Source organism: Phyllostomus hastatus, unplaced genomic scaffold, assembly GCF_019186645.2.
Source record: "Phyllostomus hastatus isolate PE091 unplaced genomic scaffold, TTU_PhHast_1.1 phas_scaffold_55, whole genome shotgun sequence".
Lineage (NCBI taxonomy): Eukaryota > Metazoa > Chordata > Mammalia > Chiroptera > Phyllostomidae > Phyllostomus > Phyllostomus hastatus.
The window spans coordinates 598,066-620,905 of record NW_025334035.1 but is presented as its reverse complement, the minus strand read 5'-3'; the positions used below and the strand labels follow the sequence as shown (position 1 = coordinate 620,905).

Sequence of the window (22,840 nt, the reverse complement as noted above, 5' to 3'; positions counted from 1 at the left end):
AAGAAAGCACAAACATCAAGAGAAAAAAACACCAAGCCATCTCCTCTGGAGGAGACAGGCTTATTCACAGGCCTTCTGGATTCCCTCTAAGCTTAGGGTCTGCGGAATTCGAGTTGGGTGGCAAACGCCTCTTTGGACAACTCCATTTGCAGTTTAGGAAGGCAAATCAGAGACCCCGTGCTCCGAAGTTCGTCCGGCTCTTGGCCCCTGGAGGCACCCGGAGCTCTGTGGACAGGGGCCAAGGCCCCTCCGGGCTACCGGCCCTTGGCTTCCCCAAGCTCCGTGCGCTCCCCGCCGGAGGCCTCAGTTCCCTCTTCTGCAGAATGGGCGGGTGGCCCGGCCTCCGCTCCCTAGGACTCTGCGGAGGCGGGGCGGCGGGCTCCGAGGGCGGCCGGAAGGGCTGTGAGTGCGGGGGCGGGCCCCGCGCCGCCCCGCCCCGGGGAGGGCGCCCGGAGCGCAGCATCCTGGTGCAGGCCTTGGCTGCTGCTGTCACTGCCGTCGGGGAAGGTCCCAGCGCGGACATGGCCTCGCGCGGCGCCCTCCCGGGCCCTCGCCCCTAGCGCCTCGCGTAGTAGCCCCGCAAAGAGGCGGCCTCAACAGTGCCGACGGCGCAGACGGCCGGGAGGGCGGCATGGAGGCGGCGCACCTGCTCCCTGCCGCCGACGTGCTGCGCCACTTCTCGGTGACCGCCGAGGGCGGCCTGAGCCCAGCGCAGGTGACCAGCGCGCGGGAGCGCTACGGCCCCAACGGTGAGAGCGCGGGCCGGGCAGGGGCATCGGGGGCCGGGCGCACCGCAGTCTTCGTTTCCCCCCTGCATCGCGGCCGCGGAGCGGCAACCCACCCCAGCTCTCGGGGCCCCCGCGGGCGGGCAGGAAGCAAGGGCTCCGGAAACCTCTGCAGATGCTCCTGGGACACCCAACGAGGCCGCGCGGTCACCTTCGCGGCGGGCGGTGGGGTGGGCGGGTTCCGGGTTCGGAGGCGGGACGCCAGGCTCTCCTTCCCCGTTCCCTCCAGTCCTAGGGACCTGCAGAGCCCTTCCAAACGTCCCACCTCCAGCCCGGCCCGATCCACTGCTGCAAGCCTTAGCCCACCCCATCCGCGGTCAGCGACGGAGCCCGGTCGTGCAGGTGCACACCCAGAGGGCGGCTGGCGAGAGACCAGCGGAGGACTCTGAGGCTCAATCCCCGCAGCTGTCTTCAGGGTCTCCCCCGAGGGCTCAATAAAACGCCCAGAAGGTGCAGCTTGTCAGCTGGCAGCCTTGGTGCCCCCACCCCCACCCCCAGGTCTTCCTCTTTCTGCAACCCGAGGCGGATGTGGCTGGCGGGAGTCGGTGCCGGTGGGGGCTTTGAACTGCCGTGGCGAGAGACCCGCCCCCCGGGTTGGGGCGGGTGGCAGATTCAAAGCCTCACTCAGGGAGTTGCCTGGGGAGGCCTTTCACTCCTGGATGACCCGGAGCGTGCCTGCCGGTGTCTGGGCGGGAGGGCGCCCCCACGCTGTTGCTGTCTGGGTGGGAGAAGATCGTTTCTCACTCATCTTCAAAGGGGTGTGGGATTCTCCATCTGCCAAAAGGCAGGTACTGTCCAGAAGTGTCCCTAGCCCATTTGGAGGCCCTGTGAGGGTGGAAGGTGTGGAGGTCCCCACCCCAAGTGGCTTCCAGGCAGGACTTTTCACTCCCTTCGTCCACCCCCAGAGTGGGAGGGGTCCAGCCAGAAAGGTCCCCTCCATGGCCAAGTGCAGCTGGTACTTGCAGACTTGGTTTCCCAGCCAGCCAGAGGGCAAGGTGCGCTGGCCTGAAGTCTCAGGGCTCCGAACTGGCTGAAAATTAGGAAAAGCTGTCAGAAAGGGAGCTTTGGGTCTTGTATTGGTTTATAAAAACCACCTCTTATATAAATATTATCTTTCTGGAGCAGAAATCCCTTTTCAAAAAAATTAGTTGCTATATTTAGTTGCGCTGTGGGAGGAACTCGGGAGATAAATATTATTTAATCTCCCCCATTAGTGACTTGGCAGGGAGGGCGCCGTCCCTGCGGGCCAGGCGGACAGCGGGGCCTGTCCCCAGCCCTGGGTTGGAGGTGGGGGTCTGGGCAGCAGGTCTGGGGGCCCACAGCCCCTTTTGTGCCGCAGTGGCCTCTGGCTTGGGAGTCCTGATTTCCAAGGGAAACTGGAGACCCAGCCCTTGGTTCTGCCTCCAGGATCACACACATTCTGTCCTGTGCGACACTGGCCAACCCCACTTTTTTTTCTGGCCCCCATGTCCTTGTTGGTCTAGCAGAAGAGGGACTGACTGGGAAGGAGGGAGTCCCTCGCTCTCCCCACGTTCTTTTGTCTGGTCCAGGTGCCCTGGGCACTGAGCCTCTGTGTGAGGTGGGATAAGGATGTGGGTGTGGTGCAGGTCTGCAGAGCTGGATGTGTGTGTGGGGGATGGTATGAGCATTGGGAAAATTGGGAGGGCCAGTGATGGCTCCCCTGGTTTCTCTGAGCTTTCTTTTAAATTTTTTTAACTTATTTTTAGAGAGAGGGGAAGGGAGGGAGAAAGAGAGGGAGAGAAACTCAATCGGTTGCCTTTCACACACCCCCAACTGAGGACCTGGCCTGCAACCCAGGCATGTGTCCTGACTGGGAATCGAACCAGTGACCTTGCGGTTCACAGGCCAGCACTCAATCCACACCAGCCAGGGCTCTCTGTGCTTTCATAGTAGTAATAATAAAAGTTGATGTTCATTGAGCACTTACTATGTTCCAGGCACTGTTCTCAGCACTTTTCATCTCTTATTTCTTCCTGAAAACCACTGTTGTCATCTGCATTTTACAGAGGAGATAACTGAAGCACCCGGAGGTTAGACAACTTGCCCAAGGTCACAGAGCAAGTGGGGGAGCTACTACTGGGCCCCCGTCCCTCTCTGGGCCTCACTTTCCCTGTTTGTTCAAGGGAGTCACAGTCTCTGGGGCCCTGGTGTTGGTGCACATGCTAGCACTTGGGGTCTGAGAAGCAGGAGCTACTCCAGCTTTGCTCCTGGCCCCTGTGGAGCCCTGGAGGGCTCTCCTCCCTGGTTGCTGATGGCCCCTCCTCAGGAAGCATTCCAGGGCTCTGGAAATGGTCAGGGGAGGGGAGGGGAGTCAGCAGCCCCTGCCGGCTTCATGCTTTCCCTGCCCCACTCCAGCCTGAGGGGGAGGCATGGTGTCCTGCCGGCTCTACCAGCGCAGCCTCTAGGGTGGGGCTGATGGGGGTTGGACTGTAGCTCTGCCCCTTCACAGTGGTGTGATCCTGGATAAGACTTTGCCTCTCTGTGCCTCGGTTTCTTCATCATAAGCGAGGCTACAGTAGGACCCACGTCATAGTGAGTGTTCCTATGCACCAGACCATCCCTCTTTGCAGCTGAAGAGGATCAGTGTGGCTTTGGGCCAGAAGCTGAGTGGTGGGGTGGGCGGGGACTGCAGGTGGAGGGGAACACCCCAGGGACTGGTGTCCGCCACCCCAACCCCAGGAATCTATGCACCTGTGAGGTCGTTAGCACTGGAAACCACAAGGCAGTCATTTGCTTAAGTCCTGAAGTTTGCAAATTCTGCCAGCAGGAGGCCGGGGCTGGGGATCCTGCCTGGCCCCAGCCTTCCCCCCCATCCCTTCCCCCCCCCCACCCCCACCAACCTCAGAGCTGGGAGTGGGGGCCTCCGCTGTGCCATCAGCGAGTAGGCCAGCCAGCAGTCTCCCCCACACAAAACACCAGCTGTCCCAAACCCGGTCTAGAGATGTGTCCTCCGAGGTCCCCGACATGGCTGTGAGCCAGATGTCCCGCCCCTCGTGTGGGCCCGCCCTCCTCTGCAGGTCCCAGAGCCCCCAAGGGACGGGGGCCTTTCCACAGCCTTTAAATTGATTTTCTGAATAAAAAGGTGCGTTCAGGACAACGTTCAAAAGGGAACAAAGATACACAGTACAGTTTCCCAGCCCTGTCCCCAACCACACCCCACCCGGTGTCCAGCACCCGCCCCTTCCCAAGATCCTCTGCGCAGGTACAGGTCTGGATCTATGATCCAGGAATTTTTTACACAAGAGGAGTGGATTGCTAGAGCTGTTTCACCCCTGCTTCCCATGTGACAGTCACTCTTGGAGGTGGTGCCATGTGGAGCTTCCTTGGGCTTCCCAGTAGCTTGCAGGGTTTCACTGTGTGGCTGTCCCAGCATCTCATCACCCCGGCTTGCTCGCTGCCACCGTCCCATGTGCTGCATGGCGTATCCTTGACCCCATGTTCTTTCACTCACTTGTGAATATCGTCCAAGGATAAATTCCTAGAAGCGGAGTTGCTGGGTCAAAGGGCATGTGTGTTTTCACTTTTGACAGCTGTTACTAGATTGTTCCCTGCAACGTTGCCCCCACTGGCTGGCCTGTCTCTCGCTGCCTCACCATGGCAGTGCGTTATTGAGCGTTCCAACCCGTGCCAGTCTGACCGAAGAGTCCTCCACGGCTTTACTCTGCATTCCTCTGCTTCCCAGTCAGGCTGGGCAGTTTTTCATGTGTTTAGGAGCCATTCGATTTCCTGTGTCCGTGCGCGGGCTGCCCATCACCTTGGCTGGGCGCGAGGCAGGGCAGGAGGCAGGACTGGGTAGGGCACGTCCTGCTAAGTGGGCCAACACCCAAGGGCCCTGGCAAGCCCAGTGAGGTGGGAGTCAGGAGAGATCCTGGGAGGTCTCCTGGGGTGGTCTCTTTTCAGGGGTTCTGGGGGAGGAGCTGTGATGGGGGCTGGAGCCAACGTCATGGGCTTCATGCAGCCCATTTGTTCAGTGGATGCTTGGGGCCCAGGGTGGCGGGTGGGAGGGATGATCTAGATTCCCGCCAGCAGTGTCAGCTGTGGTCTTATCTCCTGCCCTTAGCATGGCCCCACGTGGCCGCTGGAACTCTTGGGAAGACCACAGAAACCAGGCCAAGTGGAGTGGGGCCAGGCAGGAAGGGGGAGGGAGAGCGGTCTGAGTTGCCAGCCTCAGGCGGACTTGCCTTTCTGTGGCCTCCTCATCCTCTGTAGGGCACAGATGGGACCCTGAGACCCCTTCGGGGCCTTGCAGATGCGACAGGACTCTTGGACCTGAGAGGCCGTGACTTGTCTGCAGGGATTTGGAAGCTCCAGGAGTTTCAGGCTTCACTCTGGTTTTCATGCCTTTGTTGGGCAAACTTAGCGCCCTCCCCAGGGATCACACGAGGCCTGTGTCCTCGGAACCCCACCCCCTCCCCCAGCCCCTTGCACCAGGAGCTCCCTGAGGCAGAGCCAGGTCTGTCTGCAGCTCAGCTGGCACACTGATACTGAGCAGCGCCTTTGCAGGGGTGCTTTTAGTACCAGATGGACCAGGCAGGCTATAGGCCCTGTGGAGCCCACACACTTCCCAAGGCCCCCTACAGCGCGGGGCCAGGCTGTCCACTCTAGGTGGGCCCTGGAGACCTGGGCAGGGCCAGGTGGGCTGGGCGGGGCTGCCCAGCTAGGGCCTCTTCCTTATTCTGCAAGTGACAATTTAATTGCTTTGTAAATTTACCTTTGAGGAAGACCTTGGTGAGCACTTGCCTCTCCCGGCTGGGACTGACATTTAAAAGCTGCAATACCAGTTTCCAATGTTGTGAGAAGGAAGAAGTCAAGAGGGGGAATTAGGGGAGCAGGTGGTGGTGGAGCCTGGGGGCGGCCCTGGCCCCATACCCACCTTCTCCTGGGCTCTGGGCGACTGAGTAAACAACTCTGCAAAGCTCCCGTGTGGAGGCAGTGGTGACTCAGCTCCTCCCTGCCCTGGAGGCTCCCCAGTCAGGTGGGGCAATCCCCATACTGAGGACTGGTGAGAGCAGGGCGGGGTGGTCAGGGGAAGGGCCTTTTGCCCTGGAAGCCTTCCTGGAGGCTGGGGCTTAGATGAGGAGATGGGGAAGCGTGTCCTGCACGGGAGGAATGGCCCCAGCAAAGCTTTGGAAGGGAAAACCAGGGGAGGTGGTGGCAACCCTGAGGTGCCATGCTTGGCTGGCAGATGGATGGACATATGTCTAAGATAGGGGAGCGGTTCTGGATGGGCAGGCTGGGGCCGATGTAGGAAGGCCTTGAAGGCCACGCTAAGTTTGGTGTGTATTCAGCAGGCAAGGGAGAGCCACTCGAGGCTTATAAGCCGAGCAGAGACAAGGTCATTCATTCACAGATTTTGTTTTTTACTGATTCTCACCCAGGATGTGTTTATAGATTTTAGAGAGAGAGGAAGGGAGGGAGGGAGAGAGAGAGATGTGAGACAGAAGCATCGATCAGCCCCAACTGGGATCTAACCTGCAACCTAGGCATGTGCTCTGACCAGGAACAAAACCTGAAACCTTTTGGTGCACGAGATGACACTGCAACCAACTGAGCCACCTGGCTTAGGACCATTTTTAGATGTTTATTGAGCACCTATGGATTGTTCCAGGTTTGAGGGACATTGCACTTAATAAAGTCCTACTGTACGGAGTTTACATTGTAATAACTACTATTCTGTTTATTGAGGGTGCACTGTGTGCTGTGCATATTCTAAGTATTTTATTGCATAGCATGCCATTTAATCTTCACACCACCCTTATGAGATAGTGAGTATCCCCATTTTGCACAGAGAGGGGTCATAGAACTACCAAGACATAGAACAAGATTTGAACTCAAGCCCTCTGGACCAGACTCCTTGCTTTAAGCCAGGGGTCTTCTCTGATCACATCCTCTTTGGCCACCCAGGCTAACTCCCAGGCCCCGCGCCCAGGCCAGCCCCACATCAGGCATCTGTGGGCGTGGGCCCGCTGTCTGGCATCAGTGACCCAGAGCAGAGGTGGGCTGGGAGAGGCCCTTAGTGAGAGGTCCAGAGGTCTGCTATCCCAGAAGGACGGTGGGGGTCGCATGCCCCTGAGCTGGCCCCTGAGCTGACCCGGGAGGGAGCAGCACCTCTTGTTACTGCCTTTGCCTATGCAGCCTGGTGGACAGCACCCAGAGGTGGGCAGGGTGGGGCCTCCTCCCTGTTTAACAAAGGGGCATCTGGCACTGCTGAGGGTGCAATGCCACCATTTCAAGGGGAACTGGCTCAACCCTTCCACCCTCCTACATGCAGCCTGGTCGGATAGCAGAGGGGAACCAGCTTCCTGCAGGGATGCCTGAGGAGGGGCTGGGACGGCGCTCCACAGCCCCGGGACTTGGTCATGTGAGAGGAGAATTGGTCGGCTAGGGTGTTGGCAGGATTGGGGTTTGAAGCAGACCAGGACTGAGCTGCCAGGGCCTGGTAACCCCCAAAACGCCCCCTGTGAGGACTGCATAGCCCTGGGACAGGGATGGTTTTGGCTGGTGGCTCTGGGGCCACAATTGGGGATGAGCCAGTTGATGGGATGAGAGTGTTCTGTCCAACGGTTGTTGGGACAGGGGACACCACGTTTTTCGGGTCGTCTCCGCTGAGAGGGCCCAGGGTGAGAAGGCAGTCCAGGGGTTAGTGCAGGAGGTCTGGAGCAGGCATTTGAGCGCCAGACCGCCTGAGCTCGGACCTCCTTGCCACGCCCATGTCACAGCTGTGTGACCATGAGCGACTCGCCCAGCCTCCCCGGGCTTTGGCCATCTGCTCTGTGACGTGGGAATAGTGATAGAGCCCTCCTCCTCAGGCTGTTTGCAAGTCACAAGGGAGCCCCGCACACAAGGAGCCAGGGTGGCACCCGCACACAGAGCCCCACCAGCTCTGCCGCGCTTTGTCACAGAGCGCCTCTGCCCATGCGCACACACAGTGCCTCCCCCTCACCTTTGGAGGTGATGGAGATGGAGCACCCGGCATGCTGCCTGGTACACAACAGGTACTCAGTCAATGGGGCTCTTACTAATATTAAGGATAATCTTCACAGCAGCACTCCAGGGTAGGGTGGGCCTCCGTCGTCCCCAATGAGGCTCAGAGCCCCCGGGGGCCCAGCCACTCCGGCGGGTCAGGAGCACACGTAGGCGTGGGAAGGGCAGGCTATCCGTGAGGCCTATGGCTGCCTGAGCACCCCCAGGGACAGTGGGTGGGGGCAGTGGGGGAGCCTTTGTGGTAGAAGCCAGGTTTGGAGAGAAAGGGGTATCAGTCAGGATCAACCAGGCTATGCTGCTGTAACAACCCCCGAATCTCAAAGGCCTAAAACAGCAGAGGTCAGTGCTCGCTCTGTGTGTGTGTGTGTGTGTGTGTGTCCACAGCAGGCCGTCTCGGGGCTCCGTGTCTCCCACCCTCTGCGACTCGATTCACAGAGCAGAAGCCTCTCACAGAAGGACAAAAAGCTCCTAACCTGTGCTGTCCAACACAGCAGCCACTAGACTCGTGTGGCTGTTTAAATGCAAATGAATGAAAATTAAGCAAGATTTAAAATTAAAAACAAAAATTTAGCTGCTCATTCACACTAGCCACCTTCCCAGTGCTCAGTCGCTACGTGTGGCCTGTGGCTGCTGTGTGGGGCAGCGCGGCTGTGGGACACGTCCGTCGTCACCCCGCAGCTCAGCAGCGCGGCAGCCCGGAGCTGGCACAGGCCCTTCTCCTCCCCAGCTGCATGGGGTCGGGGGCTGCCGTCCTGCTATGTGCCTACACGGTGGGAGAATCCGAAGTACTTTAGTTCTCACCTGACGTCCGTAGGGTCTAGACACTGGGGAAATGACGTATAACGAGACCACTTTTACCCTGGGCTTGTTGATAGAAACAAGATCTAAGTTCCCACGGCATCTCCTTAACGTTATAATGAAATGATGTGTTACTCAGGGGCCTGCTGCATTTGGGAAACAGCTTACTGGCCACCAAAGTGTGGGCCCTGGGTCAGCTCAAGGGTCAGAGCACAGAAAGGGAGACCCACGTGGGAGGGTAGAGAAAGAACTTGAGAGTCAGGGAGGGGGTGGCCTGAGGGGCACTGGAGCTGGTATGTTGCCCCATGACATGCTTCCCAACCTCAGGCATTGCCCCTGCCCAGAAAAAAATGCCCTAAGGAGGGCCCTGGCTGGTGTGGCTCAGTGGGTTGAGTGCTGGCCTGCAAAGCAAGGGATTGCCGGTTCGATTCCCAGTCAGGGCATGTGCCTGGGTTGCAGGCAGGGTCCCCAGTGGGGGACGCACATGAGAGGCAACCACACGCTGATGTTTCTCTCCCTCTCTTTCTCTCTCCCTTACCCTCTCTCTAAAAATAAATAAATAAAATATTTATAGAAAATGCCTTAAGGGAGGTGGTGGCCTGGGCACTAGGTGCCTGCCGGAGGGAGGGGTGTGGGAGACAGCAGGAGGAGTTCAGGTGAGACTTACAGGTCACCTCCCTTTGGTCAGGAGCCCTGGAGAAACCCGCCGAGGCGCGGGCAGGAGCAGGCCGATGTGCGCCCTGAAGCCGCCCCTGCTCTGGGCCCGGCCGGGGTGTGGCTGGCACGACCTCTAAGGACCCTGCCCCATTGCAGAGCTGGCCCAGGAACCAGGCCTGGCCTCCCCCCCACCTTTCCTGTTCTCTGCAGCTAAATAGATCAGAAGGAAAAAGTCTGTTTGATTTTAATCTCAACGCAGGACACTGGAGATTACATTTTCCACGGAAAATGTCAGCCGTCGCCTAAAATAGGACTTTGGCGAAAATGCTAGAAAGTGTATTTTTAGGTTATATGTTTCCCTCCTGGATTCCTGCAGTCCAGTGGGCTGCTCGACACTCCCCACGGGTCAGTGGCCGGGTGCAGACCCCAGACCTTCCCAACAGGTGGTCTGGGAGAGGGCTCCCACGGGAAAAAATGATTGGTGGGTACTCAAGCCAAAAACAGGTAGACAGTGCAAGGACCTGTGTCGAGGAGGAGGAGGAGGAAGAGAGAGGCAGCCTGGAATGGGGCCTCAGAGTCTGAACCAGCTCCTGGGTGATGCCAGTGCTGCCGCCCGGTCCGTGCCTGTGGGAGCTCGAGGAGGCAGGGCTTATTCAGGCCGGGCCCCAGGAGCCGGAGCGTGCAAGCCTCCTCACTGCCTGCAATGCTGGCTGCTGTGGCCGTGTCTGAGAAGCACCTGGGTGGGGTGGGGCTCAGAGGGCTGGTTGTGCTGCAGAGGTCCTGGGGGTCCTGGAAGAGCCGATGTGTCAGAGGCAGCCCAGGCCAGTGTTTGAAACTTGAGGGGTGGAGGTGGGGGCATTGAACAGGACTGGGCAGCCACCTGAGAAAGAGCCATGCAGGACGGCTACTGCCTCGCTGTGTGACCTCAGGGGCCCTTATCCAGTTTGCCCAGTTTCCCCTCCGTGCTAAGGGGAGGGGCTGGACTGGAGGGTCTGGGAGCGCTGTCCTGGCTCTGGTCTTGTCCTCAGGTGGGCCAGGCCACACCAGGCCTTCCCCAACCAGAGTGGGGTTTGGGGGTGCCTGGTGGAGGGAGTGGGAGCCTCTGGGCGCAGACCATCCAGTGTGCGACTTCAGAGGGCTGTGGGGCGCACCCGGACCCCTACAGGTCCAGGTGGGCACAGTGGGAGGGGCTGCCTGGAGGCCCCCGAGGCCCCACTGTGTGACTTAGCTGTCTCTTGTCTCCTCTCGTGCCCGTGGCTGCTGGACCCTGCAGAGCTCCCGACGGAGGAAGGTGAGGCTTGTGCAGGGCGGGCTGCAAGACCGCTGGGCGACACCCATGGGCCATTCACTGCCGCCTTGTGTCCCCCCTCCCCGACAGAGTGAGGCCCCACTGAGGGCACCTGCCCAGGCCTCCTGAGGCCTTGGGCTCTCCCTCTTTGAATGGCAGGGAGGGAGTAGGCCCGGTGGGCTCCCCGCTGACCCAGCTCTCAGTGAAGGCAGGCCAGCCCGCCCAGGGCCAGGCCTCACCCCGTGTCCCCGTTCCCAGGCAAGTCCCTGTGGGAGCTGGTGCTGGAGCAGTTCAAGGACCTTCTGGTGCGCATCCTGCTGCTGGCCGCCCTGGTCTCCTTTGTAAGTAGGGCTCTGGTCCCAGGCATCAGGCAGCCGGTGGGAGAGGGAGCCAGGCCGGGGCAGTGCGCAGGCTCTGGATGCAGGGCTGTCCCTCGGCTGTTGGCATCCCTGGCCCCGCCCCGCTCAGATGTCAGCTTCCCTCGTGGACCCTCCTCGCAGCCCCCCATGCCCACGGGAGCCCACTCCCATCTGTCCCACCCTGGCGGTCGAAGCACCTGCCCCTGCCCCTCCCTGTTTCAGCGCTGAGTCTCTCAGCCTCGGCCCTGCTGCACGTTGGACCAGCTGGCTCTTCATCTGGGGCCGTCTTGTGCACTGCAGGGTATTTAGCAGCATCCCTGGCCTCCAGCCACTGGGTGCCAGTGGTGCCCCCAGCTGTGTCACTGCAAGTCTCCAGAGGTTGCCAGGTGCCCCCAGGAAACAAAACCACCCTGGCTGAGAGCCCGTTCTGTGACCCCCTGTGCCCCACAGAAGACTTTGGGCCCCGTGCAGCCTCCTCGGGGCTGCTGTGCCCCTTTGCTCTGGCCCATTCCCCTTGCCTGGGCCCCTCCCAGCCCAAAGGACAAGGGGCCAGCATGGGGTGGTGGGGAGGGGACCATGGTTGTCATCGGTGACTGAGCAGCAAAGAGCCTGAGGGTGGGCAGGATTCTTGCTCCCACCTGGCACCTGCAGGGCTGGGGGTCAGACCTTGTCTTGGTGACTTGCAGCGGAGGGACAGCAGGAGCCCTTGGTGGGACTGACCCTTCCCCTCCAGCCAGGTGTCCGGCCCCCTGGTCACTTGCTGTCCTGGTGGAAAATGAGGACTCTTACAGAGAAAAAGTCTGTCCTAAAATGGGCGAGCCCAAAGGGTGCTGGTACAGATGGACACACTGAGGCTGTGGGGTGGGGGTGGGGGGCAGTGACAAGGACCCAGTTAGGCCAAGAGGAGGGAACGAGACTTGAACTGGGTCTCCTGTCATCAGGCCTGGGCTCTGGCTGGAATCATGTTTCTCTGGCCATCAGACTTCAAGTGTGAGCCTGTAGCAGGGTTCCCTGGGCTTGTGGAAACACTGCTGGAGGTCTGGGGTGGCCCCTGAGAATTGGGTTTCTAATAAGTCCCCAGGTGCTGCTGCTGCAGCTGGCGGTATGGGCACCACACTTGGAAAACTGCAGCCAGGCAGACAGTGAGGCCTGCAGCTGTGTCGGCTGTGTTCCCAGCCTGAGGCCCTGGAAGTTGGCGGGTGGGACGTGGGCTGTGGTGGTCACTGGCTGCAGAGACTGCATGTCTTAAGCCAAGGCCTTCTCAGAGCAGCCCTCTCCAAGCCCAGGGCTTCCCAGGGTATCCTCCCCAAAGCAGAGGAGCAGACAGGAGACTCTAGCCCACAGCACAGCCCAAATTCACCAGCTCCCATCCCGGCAGGTCCTGGCCTGGTTTGAGGAGGGCGAGGAGACTACAACGGCCTTCGTGGAGCCCCTGGTCATCATGCTGATCCTTGTGGCCAATGCAGTCGTGGGCGTGTGGCAGGTGGGAGACAAGGGGGTGGGGCCAGGCTGCTGGGTGTGATTTCTACTTGGTCCTAGAATGCCGCAGGTCCTTCTGCTTCCAGCTCCATCGGTGTCACTCCAGGAGGGTGGCCCGCTGGGGCCAGCAGGGACAGCCCTCTGCTTGCCTTGGGTCCTGCAGGAACGCAACGCCGAGAGTGCCATCGAGGCCCTGAAGGAGTACGAGCCCGAGATGGGCAAGGTGATCCGCTCAGACCGAACCGGTGTGCAGAGGGTCCGCGCACGGGACATCGTCCCTGGAGACATCGTGGAAGTGGCGGGTGTGTTGGGGGCTTCTTTCTTTTGTCATGTGATGCTGGCAAGCATATCCCTCTCTGTACCCCCATCTTTCTGGCTGTGTATGTGATCTCTCCAAAGCTCTTTGGCCCAAACCCTGTTGGACAGGTGAGACCACGTGCCAGGGGACGGGGACAGGGTCCACCTGAGGGATCACAGCCCAGGGCCCCGCCTCCCAGCCCCAGCCTCGGTTCCTTTGGGCTTTCCCAGAGGGCGGTGCTCAGAGCCACACTCAGCCAGGCCGTCCTTTCTCCGCAGTGGGAGACAAAGTGCCCGCCGACCTCCGCCTCATTGAGATCAAGTCCACCACACTGAGAGTGGACCAGTCCATCCTGACAGGTGAGGCCCAGAGCTGCGCCAGGTGGGGGCTGGGTCAGGGCATGGGGGTGTCCTCACATGGGCTTCTTATTTCTGAATCCACGACCAGGCGAATCGGTGTCCGTGACCAAGCACACAGACGCCATCCCAGACCCCAGAGCTGTGAACCAGGACAAGAAGAACATGCTGTTTTCTGTAAGTCCTTGGGCCTTGGCCTGGACAATGGTAATAAAAAGAAAAACACAGATGAGTCGGTTAAAGCCCTGCAGGGAAGGACCTCGTCAATTATCGACAATACATACAAACTTGAGTAAAATGATAGCTTGTGTTTAGGAAAGGCTGTGCCTGTCCTGACTGATTCAATCCTCACAACGCCTTTGAAATAAGTGCTCTTGTTAACTACATTTTCCAGCAAGGAAACAGGCACAGAGACGTTACGTAAGTGGCCCAAGGTCACACAGCCACTGAGTGGCAGAGCTGGGATGTGCATTTAGACATTCTGACTCCAGAGCTTTTCCTCTCACCTGCTTATCCTACCTTAATCCGGAGAGGGGTGGAGGTTCCCTGTAGTCACTGAATGGAGAATCCTCTAGAGGGAAGAGGGTTGCCAAAGTGGTGAAGGGTGGCAGGAATAGTCCATTTCTCCAATGGGAAAACCACCCCAAGTTACTCTTCCAGGCTCCCCTGGCTGTTTTCAGGGAGAGTGATGGGAACAGCCCAGTGGGAGTGCCCCAGGGCCTCAGAGGGGCTTAACTAGGGATGCTCACAGGCGTCCGGGAAGCAGCCTGAAGCCGAGCATGGAAGCCACGCACAGGATGGCTCAGGTCCTTGGCAGTGGCCCAGGGCACTGAGTTGTAACAGGCTGGAGAGCCTCCCCAGAAATGAAAGGAATGGAGAAAACGGTATTCACCCAGAGCTCCTCCTGAGGACAGCGCCCTGCCTAGACACAGGGAGGCCTTGGGGAGGGCAGGAAGGGGGCTCTAGGGGGCATGTTCAGGAATCAGCAACTGTCACTAGGGAGCTTTTTAAGGAGGAGGCTCTGGCTAACTGCAGGCCGTCTCAGTAGCTGAGGGGCAGGAGCTGCACCATCAGGGGCGGAAGAGAAGCCGAGGCTGCCGCCAGCACCCACTCCCTCCCCCACCTCAGCACAGTGCGCCCTTCCGAGGGGGCACTGAGTAATTAGCCTCCGAGGAGCAGCTGTGTCTCGGGCCTCTGTTGGACCGTTTTTCAGAAGAGGACAGGGAGGCTCAAGGCTGGTCGGCCCTCACACGGGCCCTTAAATCCTGGCTGCCTGGGACTTTACTGGGACCTTGGGAGTGGATGGACTTAAGGTCAAGTTTCCTGGATTCTTCAGTAAATATTTACGGGTGGTTTACAGTGACTTGGGATTGCAGTCAGCCACATTCCTGCATGGCTGCTTTGTTTATAGAGCGTGTTTTGCTGGGTTGGTGCTACGCTGTGCTGGTTGGTGATACTGTCAATACTGGCCTGGTGCTGGGCCCTGGGGACGTGGTGCTGGCCCAGGTCCCTGCCTTCACAGAGCTGGTTCTGTCATGGGGATGAGAGCAATAGCTCAGAGTCCAGGAGCACTAAGTGACACGGAGGAAAAGAGAACCAGGCAGGGGGACAAGAGCCCTACCCCGGCCTGAAGGAGCCAGGGGTGCGGGCCTTTGCCCAGGTGGTAACAGCCCTTCCCCTCGGCCAGGGCACCAACATTGCGTCGGGCAAGGCAGTGGGTGTGGCGGTGGCCACAGGCCTGCACACGGAGCTGGGCAAGATCCGGAGCCAGATGGCGGCTGTGGAGCCAGAGCGGACGCCGCTGCAGCAGAAACTGGATGAGTTTGGGCGGCAGCTGTCCCGCGCCATCTCTGTGGTCTGCGTGGCCGTGTGGGTCATCAACATCGGTCACTTCGCCGACCCCGCACACGGCGGCTCCTGGCTCCGAGGTGCAGTGTACTACTTCAAGATCGCCGTGGCGCTGGCTGTGGCCGCCATCCCCGAGGGCCTCCCCGCGGTCATCACTACATGCCTGGCGCTGGGCACGCGGCGCATGGCGCGCAAGAACGCCATCGTGCGCAGCCTGCCCTCCGTGGAGACCCTGGGCTGCACCTCGGTCATCTGCTCCGACAAGACAGGCACACTCACCACCAATCAGATGTCTGTCTGCCGGGTGAGTGCCTGCAGCGGGTGGCTGGGGTCCCACAGCGTTGCCATGTGATGCCCAGCAGGCTGGGCTCCCTCCTCTGGGTCTCGCCCTGACTCCTTGGCTGAGGAGGGAGGAGGGAACCTGTAGACTGCCCTGTGCTGGGGAACAGATTCCAGTGTTCGTGGGGCAGAGCAGCAAAGCCTGGTTGGACATGTGTCACTAAGACTCGCGGGTCACTGGAGGGTCCTGGCAGCCATTGCCCATCTGTGAACCTCAGTTTCCTCATCTGAAGTTTGGATGTGTAAGCCCTGCCAGGTAACCTTAAAGGATACAGGAGAGGGTTCAAGTACAGCTTTGAGGCATCTGAGCCAGTTGGGCCTGGACCCAGGTTTTGTCCTGCTCTACCATGACTCTCTGGTCAATGCCTGTCATCAGATATGCCAGCTCCAGTGACCTAGGAGGAGCCAGGGCAGGAATTATTTATTCCCTGTACTGGATCCCAGATCCTGGGCCCGCTGCCCACATGCTTCAGGAATTCTGGCTGAGACTCCAAAAGGCCCCAGGGCAGAGGGGCGGGCAGGGTATTGGTGAAGGTTGTGTATTTCCCACTCATTGAGATTCACCACCTCGATCCTGTTCCACCCCCGCTCCCACAATCTGCCCACTGGGCCTTGGAAACCCAGGCTCTGTATCTGAGCCCACCGAAGCCCATCAGAGGCTGCCACAGGGGAGGGGGCACCGGCAGCTTGACGGCTCTGCAGCCCCCGACCTGCTAAAATCCCTAGTAGGGCTTCGTCTGAGCAGAGTGGCTCTTGACTGGAATAAAGACTGGGAAAGCACAGTATAGGGAAGTCATAGAAGTCTTACATGCTGGATAATGGGCTAAGACACCTGACTTCTCGGCCTGTGCAGCTGGAGGGCTGGCCCCCGAAGCAGGGAGGAGAGTGTGAAGGAAGGGACATTTATCGAGCACCTGCAGGATGCTGGAATCGCCAGTGGTTTGGGAATGTGCAGAGAGGCAGTTGCCAGGAAGTAAGAACTGTCTCCCTGGCAGAGCTGGCTGACAGGCAGGAAATGGGCTGCCCTGGGAGGGGAGGACCTCCACCTGTGTGATGCACAGGTGGGGGCTGGGTGATCCAGCAGGCCCTGCAGACCAGAGCTCACTGTTGGCAAACACCTTTGGGCATGAGGGGTCTGCGCCCCAGAATAGGGTGTGATTTCCTCCCTTGGAGGCCAGGAACTCATCCCCTGGAAGGGAAAGGAGGGGCAGCTGGATGCAGATCCCACTTTCTCCCCGAGTTACCAGTGGAGAAACAGGCTCAGGTGCTCAGCCAAGGGTCACCCTGCAAGATAGGCAAGGACCCAGGCTTTCCGCCGCAGCTCAGGACCCTATCAAGCTCAAAGCTGTCCCTGGAATGTTGAAGAGTCTGCTATAGACCCCTCAGGGGTCTAGAGCAAACAGACAAGTCCGAACTGGACAGGCCTGGGCAGAGCAGAGCGGGCCTGCCTCAGCCTCGACTCTGTACTCTTACACTGCACCTTCGTGACCCCCTGAGAAGGAAGGCCAGTGGCTCCAATGAGGCCCACAGGACCCCAGCCTGGGGTCCGGCTTTATTCAGACTTGCTGTCCAGGGAAGAGGGAGGTGAGGGTCCCCCTCAGCATGCCCCTGTGCTCCCCATCCCCAGATGTTCGTGGTAGCTGAGGCAGAAGCTGGTGCCTGCCGTTTGCATGAGTTCACCATCTCTGGCACCACCTACACCCCAGAGGGCCAAGTGTGAGTAGGGGACTGGGTGAGGGGTGCCGGTGGGCGGGGTTTCTTGGTGGGCAGGGCTTCTTGGTGGGCAGGGCTACCTAGGATGGCTCTGAGAGTTGTCAATTGACCAGGGCTCCTGGGGGCGGGGCCATAAGGCTGGGTACATCCCAGGGGCAAGGCCAAGGCCCCTGTACTGACCGCCTGGCTCTTCAGGCTGCAGGGAGAGCAGCCGGTGCGCTGTGGGCAGTTTGATGGGCTGGTGGAGCTGGCGACCATCTGTGCCCTGTGCAACGACTCCACGCTGGACTACAACGAGGTGGGCCCCTTTATGATCTCCTAGTATCCAAGCTCCCAGGGCAGACCCTCCTCCCAGTCTCAAAGCTCCCAGGGTGGGTGGTACCTGCCCTTTCCGAGTGACACACCCCAGGAGCACTACCACCCCTCCCCCCTCCCCCCACTGCAACCCTTTCCCCCATTTCCACCCTCCCGCTTTCTCGACTGAATTTGGAACCCTGCCCTGGGGCTCTTGGACTGTGGGGGATTGAAATGTAAGGGGCTGAAGGGCCAGGGGTGCCTCGGGGGGCCAGACTAGGGAGAATGCTCACAGCCCAGAGCAGGCCAACAGCCGTTACCAGCCTGGTGTGATTTAGGTGGGGAATGCCCTTCCCTGTGGCGGGAGCAATGGAGTGGGGCATGCAGGAGGATGCTCCTGTCTGAGGGGAAGGACGTAGCCACACCAGGTCAGGCCCAGTGCCCAGCCGAGGCCGGCAGATAGCCACTGAAGGGTTTTAAGCAAGGGAGTGACATGGTCAGATTTACACTGACAAGTATCACCTGGGCTCCTGTGTGGAGAATGGAACGGACAGGCCGAGACAGGAGCCAGGGAGCTGTATGTGGTCACCCAGGCCAGAGGTGCTGGCTGGGGCCTCAGGAAGGCGGGAGAAGGCATGGGTTGGAGAGAGACTTAAGGAGCCAAAATTCTGAGGCTCGGTAACTGGTCAGATGAAAAGGAGGGTGGAAAGCAGGGTAGCCTCTGGTTGCTCTGCTGGCTGGGTCTGTCACTAAAGCGGCAAATATAAGGAGAGGAAGGTGGCCTGCAGGTTCCCAGAGAGCAAAGTCCCACAGGCAGCAATCGGACAGGTGGGCTGGGAGCTCAGGAGAGAGGGCCCTGCCGGCTGGGCACTGGCAGTCGTGAGCACGTGAAAGGTGGTGGAGGCAGGGGGCACTTGAGACCTCAGGGAGAGAAGGTGGGAGGGAAGGAGCAGAATCCAGACAGCAGGGTGTAGAGCGAGGAAGGAATCTGGGGACGGGGGCTGAGAAGTAGCAAAGGGCAAGGCAGAAGGCAGGGAGGGTGCGTGGTCGTTGGTGTCCAGGGGAGGGAGGGGGGAATGGAAGGGGCGCATCAGTGCCAGACACCACCCAGACCTCAGGTTGGCTGCGCTGGGAAGGGCCCACAGGGCTGGTGCAAAAGGGGTTGCAGGTAACTGGCAGAGGGAGCTCCAGAGGTCAGGAAGTGGGTGGGAGGTGAGGCTGGGGACCCCTCTGGGAGCCACCCTGCCCCTCACTCCCTGTACCCTGGGCCCCACCAGGCCAAGGGTGTGTATGAGAAGGTGGGAGAGGCCACGGAGACTGCCCTGATTTGCCTGGTGGAGAAGATGAACGTGTTCGACACCAACCTGCAGACCCTGTCCCGGGTGGAGCGAGCTGGCGCCTGCAACGCAGTGAGCAGGGCGGGGGGCTTAAGCCCAGGTCACATGGCTGGGCTTTCAGGGGCACCTGGAGAAGGGAGAGAGGAGAACGAAGTCTTGGGAGGCTTCTGGGAGAAGGAAGGACCTCAGACCCTGGTGGTGCTTGGCTAGGAGGAAAAGAGGAAAAGACTGAGTGCAGTCAAAGACTTGGAGTTGGGACGTGCACAGTGTGGTCGGGAATTAGCAACTTTTGGGCATCTCTGAGGCTACAGAGGGAGATGGAGGCCTCAAAGCCAGGGTTAGAGGAAGAGAGACACCATCCCACAGGGAGCAAGAGGCTATTTATGGGGCTGAGCGGCTGGGGAGAAAGCAGTGAGAGTCCCTGGCTCTGCCCTGACCCACTGGGCCCCGCAGGTCATCAACCAGCTGATGCGGAAGGAGTTCACCCTGGAGTTCTCCCGAGACCGGAAGTCGATGTCAGTGTACTGCACGCCGACCCGCCCGGGCCTGGCTGCCCAGGGCAGCAAGATGTTTGTGAAGGTGGGGCCTGCCTGACTGACCTGGGGCCTCTGCACAGCTGGGGTCTCTGGGGTCCCCAGGGTCCCTGGTCCCCAGCCCTCAGAAGAGCCAGAGACTGCAGCTGTGGGGGACTAAGGCCCACTGTGAAAGCAACAAGCCCAGAACAAGGGAGGTCAGCCTGCCCCAGGGACCAGGAGCAGGGTCCAGACTTGGCGGAGGTGAAGCTGGGGACAGGAGCTGAGGCCTGCCCCTTGCCATCGTTCCGGCTCTGGGCTGAGAGGCCCTGCCTCGCCGCATGATCTCGGGGTCACCCATGCTCCTCTGTGGGTCTCGGTCTCCCATCTGAAGAGCAGGGGTAGGCTGAAAGGTGTCAAAAGTCCTTTGCCTCCGGCTGTGGGTGCTGAGGTGGTTGTTGCCATCTTCATTGCTTTGTGTTCCTTCCCAGAGAGGGAAGGGACCAGCCCCACAGCACCCCCTGTTGCTGCTTTGGAGCAACAACAGACCTCTGCCCACAGCACCCCCTGTTGCTGCTTGGAGTAGGAATCATGGCCCTCACTCCACCCTGCAGTGGATTGAGAGGCTCCTGTATGAGGAGCTTAGGCTGCTTTGAAAACTCATCAGTGCCTTCTGGGGAGAGAGAGCAGGCACTGATGGAATGTGCAAAGACTATGCCCAGGCATGGGGTGAAGGCTGGGGTGATACTTCAAGGTCCCTGAGAAGCCTGCCACCCCCAAGATCACCTTCCCAGAGCCACACCCACCTCACCCTGAGCCTGGCTCTGTGGTGCCCAGACAGGGCCCAGCCTGCCCCCTGCTGCTGAGGCTTGTACAGAACTGGGTTCCTGGTAGCACCAGGCTGGCAGGCAGGCAGGACCTGCGGAAGGGCTGCCACCTCCACTCCCACCCCTAAAATGCTGCAGCAATCTTCTCAGTGCAGGCTCAGTGCAGGCTGGTGGGGGGAGGGTGCCACCCCTTGGCTAACCATAACCTGCCTCCGCATTCCCTTTGGGTTTTCTCACAGTGAGACCCACTTGGTTACCACTCCGAGCTTTCAAACAATGGATCTGGTCCATGCCTTGGTGTGTGTCCCCTTGGGTGGCCTTTCCCCATATCTGGGCCTGTTTCCTCAACTGGACAGGAGGTAGAGGAGAAGTCCTGACTGACAGAGTTGGCCCCCGCCCCCATGCTGCAGGGAGCTCCTGAGAGTGTGATCGAACGCTGTAGCTCAGTCCGAGTGGGGAGCCGCACAGTGTCCCTGAACGCCACCTCCAGGGAGCAGATCCTAGCCAAGATCCGAGACTGGGGCTCAGGCTCGGACACGCTGCGCTGCCTGGCACTGGCCACCCGGGATACGCCCCCAAGGAAGGAAGACATGCAGCTGGATGACTGCAGCAAGTTTGTACAGTACGAGGTGGGTGCCAGGCGGGGCCCCAAGGCTGGGAGCACGGGTCCCCTGCAGCTGCTGGGGAGGCAGCGAGTTGAGGAGGCCTCGAGCCCTACTTGCACCTGCCCCTCCCTGCAGACCAACCTGACTTTCGTGGGCTGCGTGGGCATGCTGGACCCTCCGAGGCCTGAGGTGGCTGCCTGCATTGCGCGCTGCCGCCAGGCAGGCATCCGTGTAGTCATGATCACGGGGGACAACAAAGGCACGGCTGTGGCTATCTGCCGTCGGCTGGGCATCTTCAAGGACACGGAGGACGTGACGGGCATGGCCTACACAGGCCGAGAATTCGATGACCTCAGCCCCGAGCAGCAGCGCCACGCCTGTCGCACGGCCCGCTGCTTTGCTCGTGTGGAACCCGCGCACAAGTCCCGCATCGTGGAGAACCTGCAGTCCTTCAACGAGATCACCGCCATGGTGAGGCCTCGAGGTGGGAGCCCGGGGGCTGTGGGGAGGCGCCGGGAGCACTTGCCACGGGCTTGGAAAGGGCTGCCTGTGGGCACCTGCCTCTCTTCGTCTTTATGTTTCCAACATTTTGTTACAAAACCTCTCAAACACAAAGAGAGAAATTGAAATAATTGTATAGTGAGTGCCTATATACCCACCATCTAGATTCTACAAATAACATTTTGTCATGAATCCTCCATCATATTCCTATTTGTCTGTCCATCCTGAATTCGTCTTTTCTCAAATACATTTTGAAGTTGTAGACATCAGGACACTCCTCCTCGAGTACTTTAGAATGCAGACTGTACAGAGCAGTGTTTGCGGTTCTGTTTTTCTCTTTTTTGAGGTAAAGTTTACATGCAATGAAAGGCACACATTTTTAGCATGCCATTCATTTGAAGACTTCTGACCAACGACATCCCTGTGTCACTCAAACCCTTATCAGGGTCAGGAGCAGTCCCATCAGCCGAGAATCTCCCTCATGCTCCTGCCCCTCAGGCCCTCTCCACAGGGTAGCTGCTGTTCTGATTTTTTCCACCAAAAGTAGTTTGCCTGTCCTAGATTATCAGTGAATGGAATCATACAGTATGCACTCTTTGGTGCCTGGTTTCTTTCTGAGAGTTATCGGTGCTGCTCCAGGTACCAGTAGGTGATGGCTTTTTAAATTGTTGGGCAGTGTGCTATTGTGTGAGTATGCCACGGTGCACTCAGTCACCTGAGGATGGACGTTTGGTTTGGGTCGTTTTTGTTCCGTCTCATTCCTTTTTTTTTTTTTTAAGTTTTTTTTAGTCTTATTATTTTTATTTTTTTTAATTATTTTATTGTTGTTTATTTACATCTCATTCTTTTTTATTAAAGATTTTATTTTATTTTATTTTTAGAGAGGGAAGGGAGGGAGAAAGAGAGAGAGAAACATCAATGTGCGGTTGCTGGGGGCCGTGGCCTGCAACCCAGGCATGTGCCCTTAATGGGAATCGAACCTGCGACACTTTGGTTCTCAGCCCGAGCTCAATTCACTGAGCTATGCCAGCCAGGGCTCATTTACATCTCATTCTTAATTGCTGATCTATTCGTCAACACTGATCTCACTTTTTCTAGACCTCACGCGTGACCTGGCCTCTGTTACTAATTTTAACCTTCAGTCTAACCTAGTCCTTTACCTTGTTTTTTAATTTTTTTTTTAAGATTCTGTCTATTTTTAGACAGAGGGGAAGAAAGGGGAAAAAGAGGAGAGAAACATCAATGTGTGGTTGCCTCTCTCACGCCCCCTACTGGGGACATGACCCACAACCCAGGCATGTGCCCTGACTGGGAATCGAACTGGTGACCCTTTAGTTTGCAGGCTGGTGCCCAGTCCACTGAGCCACACCAGCCAGGGCTACCTGCACTTTAATCCTAACCTCTGGCTCAGCCTGAACCTGGATAATGAACCGGGTACCAACCTTGACACCTTGTTCTTGATCTTATGTTTGACCTTCTCAAAGAAGGTCCTTGACCTTGACCTTGATCATCTTGATATGATTCTTTACTTTTAGCTCAACCTTGATATGGATTTTAGTTTTGATTTGGACCATTACCTGATCCCTGACATTGGCCTTCATTCCCCCAACCTAACACTTTATGTTGACCTCAACCTCGAATCTGGCTTCTAATCATGACTGGGACTGCACCCCAACTTTGCCCATGACATCACTCCTTATATTGACCAGAGCCTTGATTTGGCCTGTGACTTTGACTTGACATCTACCTTAATCTAATTTTTACTTGTGAACCTGAGTCTAGTCTTTTTTTTTTTAAGATTCTATTTATTTATTTTTAGAGAGAGAGGAAGGGAGGGAG

At 58.6% G+C, this 22,840-nt stretch overlaps 1 protein-coding gene across 2 annotated transcripts in view; it reads left to right on the top strand.

Moving 5' to 3' along the window:
- Positions 1-444: 444 nt before the first annotated feature.
- The window catches only part of ATP2A3 (ATPase sarcoplasmic/endoplasmic reticulum Ca2+ transporting 3), a 34,354-nt gene continuing 11,958 nt past the window's right edge, over positions 445-22,840 (top strand). Inside the window, exons 1-14 of one of the 2 annotated variants that reach the window (XM_045824669.1) lie at positions 445-749; positions 10,519-10,536; positions 10,792-10,874; positions 12,271-12,375; positions 12,535-12,673; positions 12,948-13,028; positions 13,117-13,202; positions 14,713-15,177; positions 16,840-16,928; positions 17,121-17,223; positions 18,497-18,628; positions 19,010-19,135; positions 20,306-20,524; positions 20,636-20,971. In XM_045824669.1, the coding sequence (XP_045680625.1) occupies positions 632-749; positions 10,519-10,536; positions 10,792-10,874; positions 12,271-12,375; positions 12,535-12,673; positions 12,948-13,028; positions 13,117-13,202; positions 14,713-15,177; positions 16,840-16,928; positions 17,121-17,223; positions 18,497-18,628; positions 19,010-19,135; positions 20,306-20,524; positions 20,636-20,971 (2,100 nt within the window). In that variant the 5' untranslated portion in view covers positions 445-631. The remainder of the gene's footprint in view (positions 750-10,518; positions 10,537-10,791; positions 10,875-12,270; positions 12,376-12,534; positions 12,674-12,947; positions 13,029-13,116; positions 13,203-14,712; positions 15,178-16,839; positions 16,929-17,120; positions 17,224-18,496; positions 18,629-19,009; positions 19,136-20,305; positions 20,525-20,635; positions 20,972-22,840) is intronic. The other variant, XM_045824670.1, reaches the window with a different exon arrangement.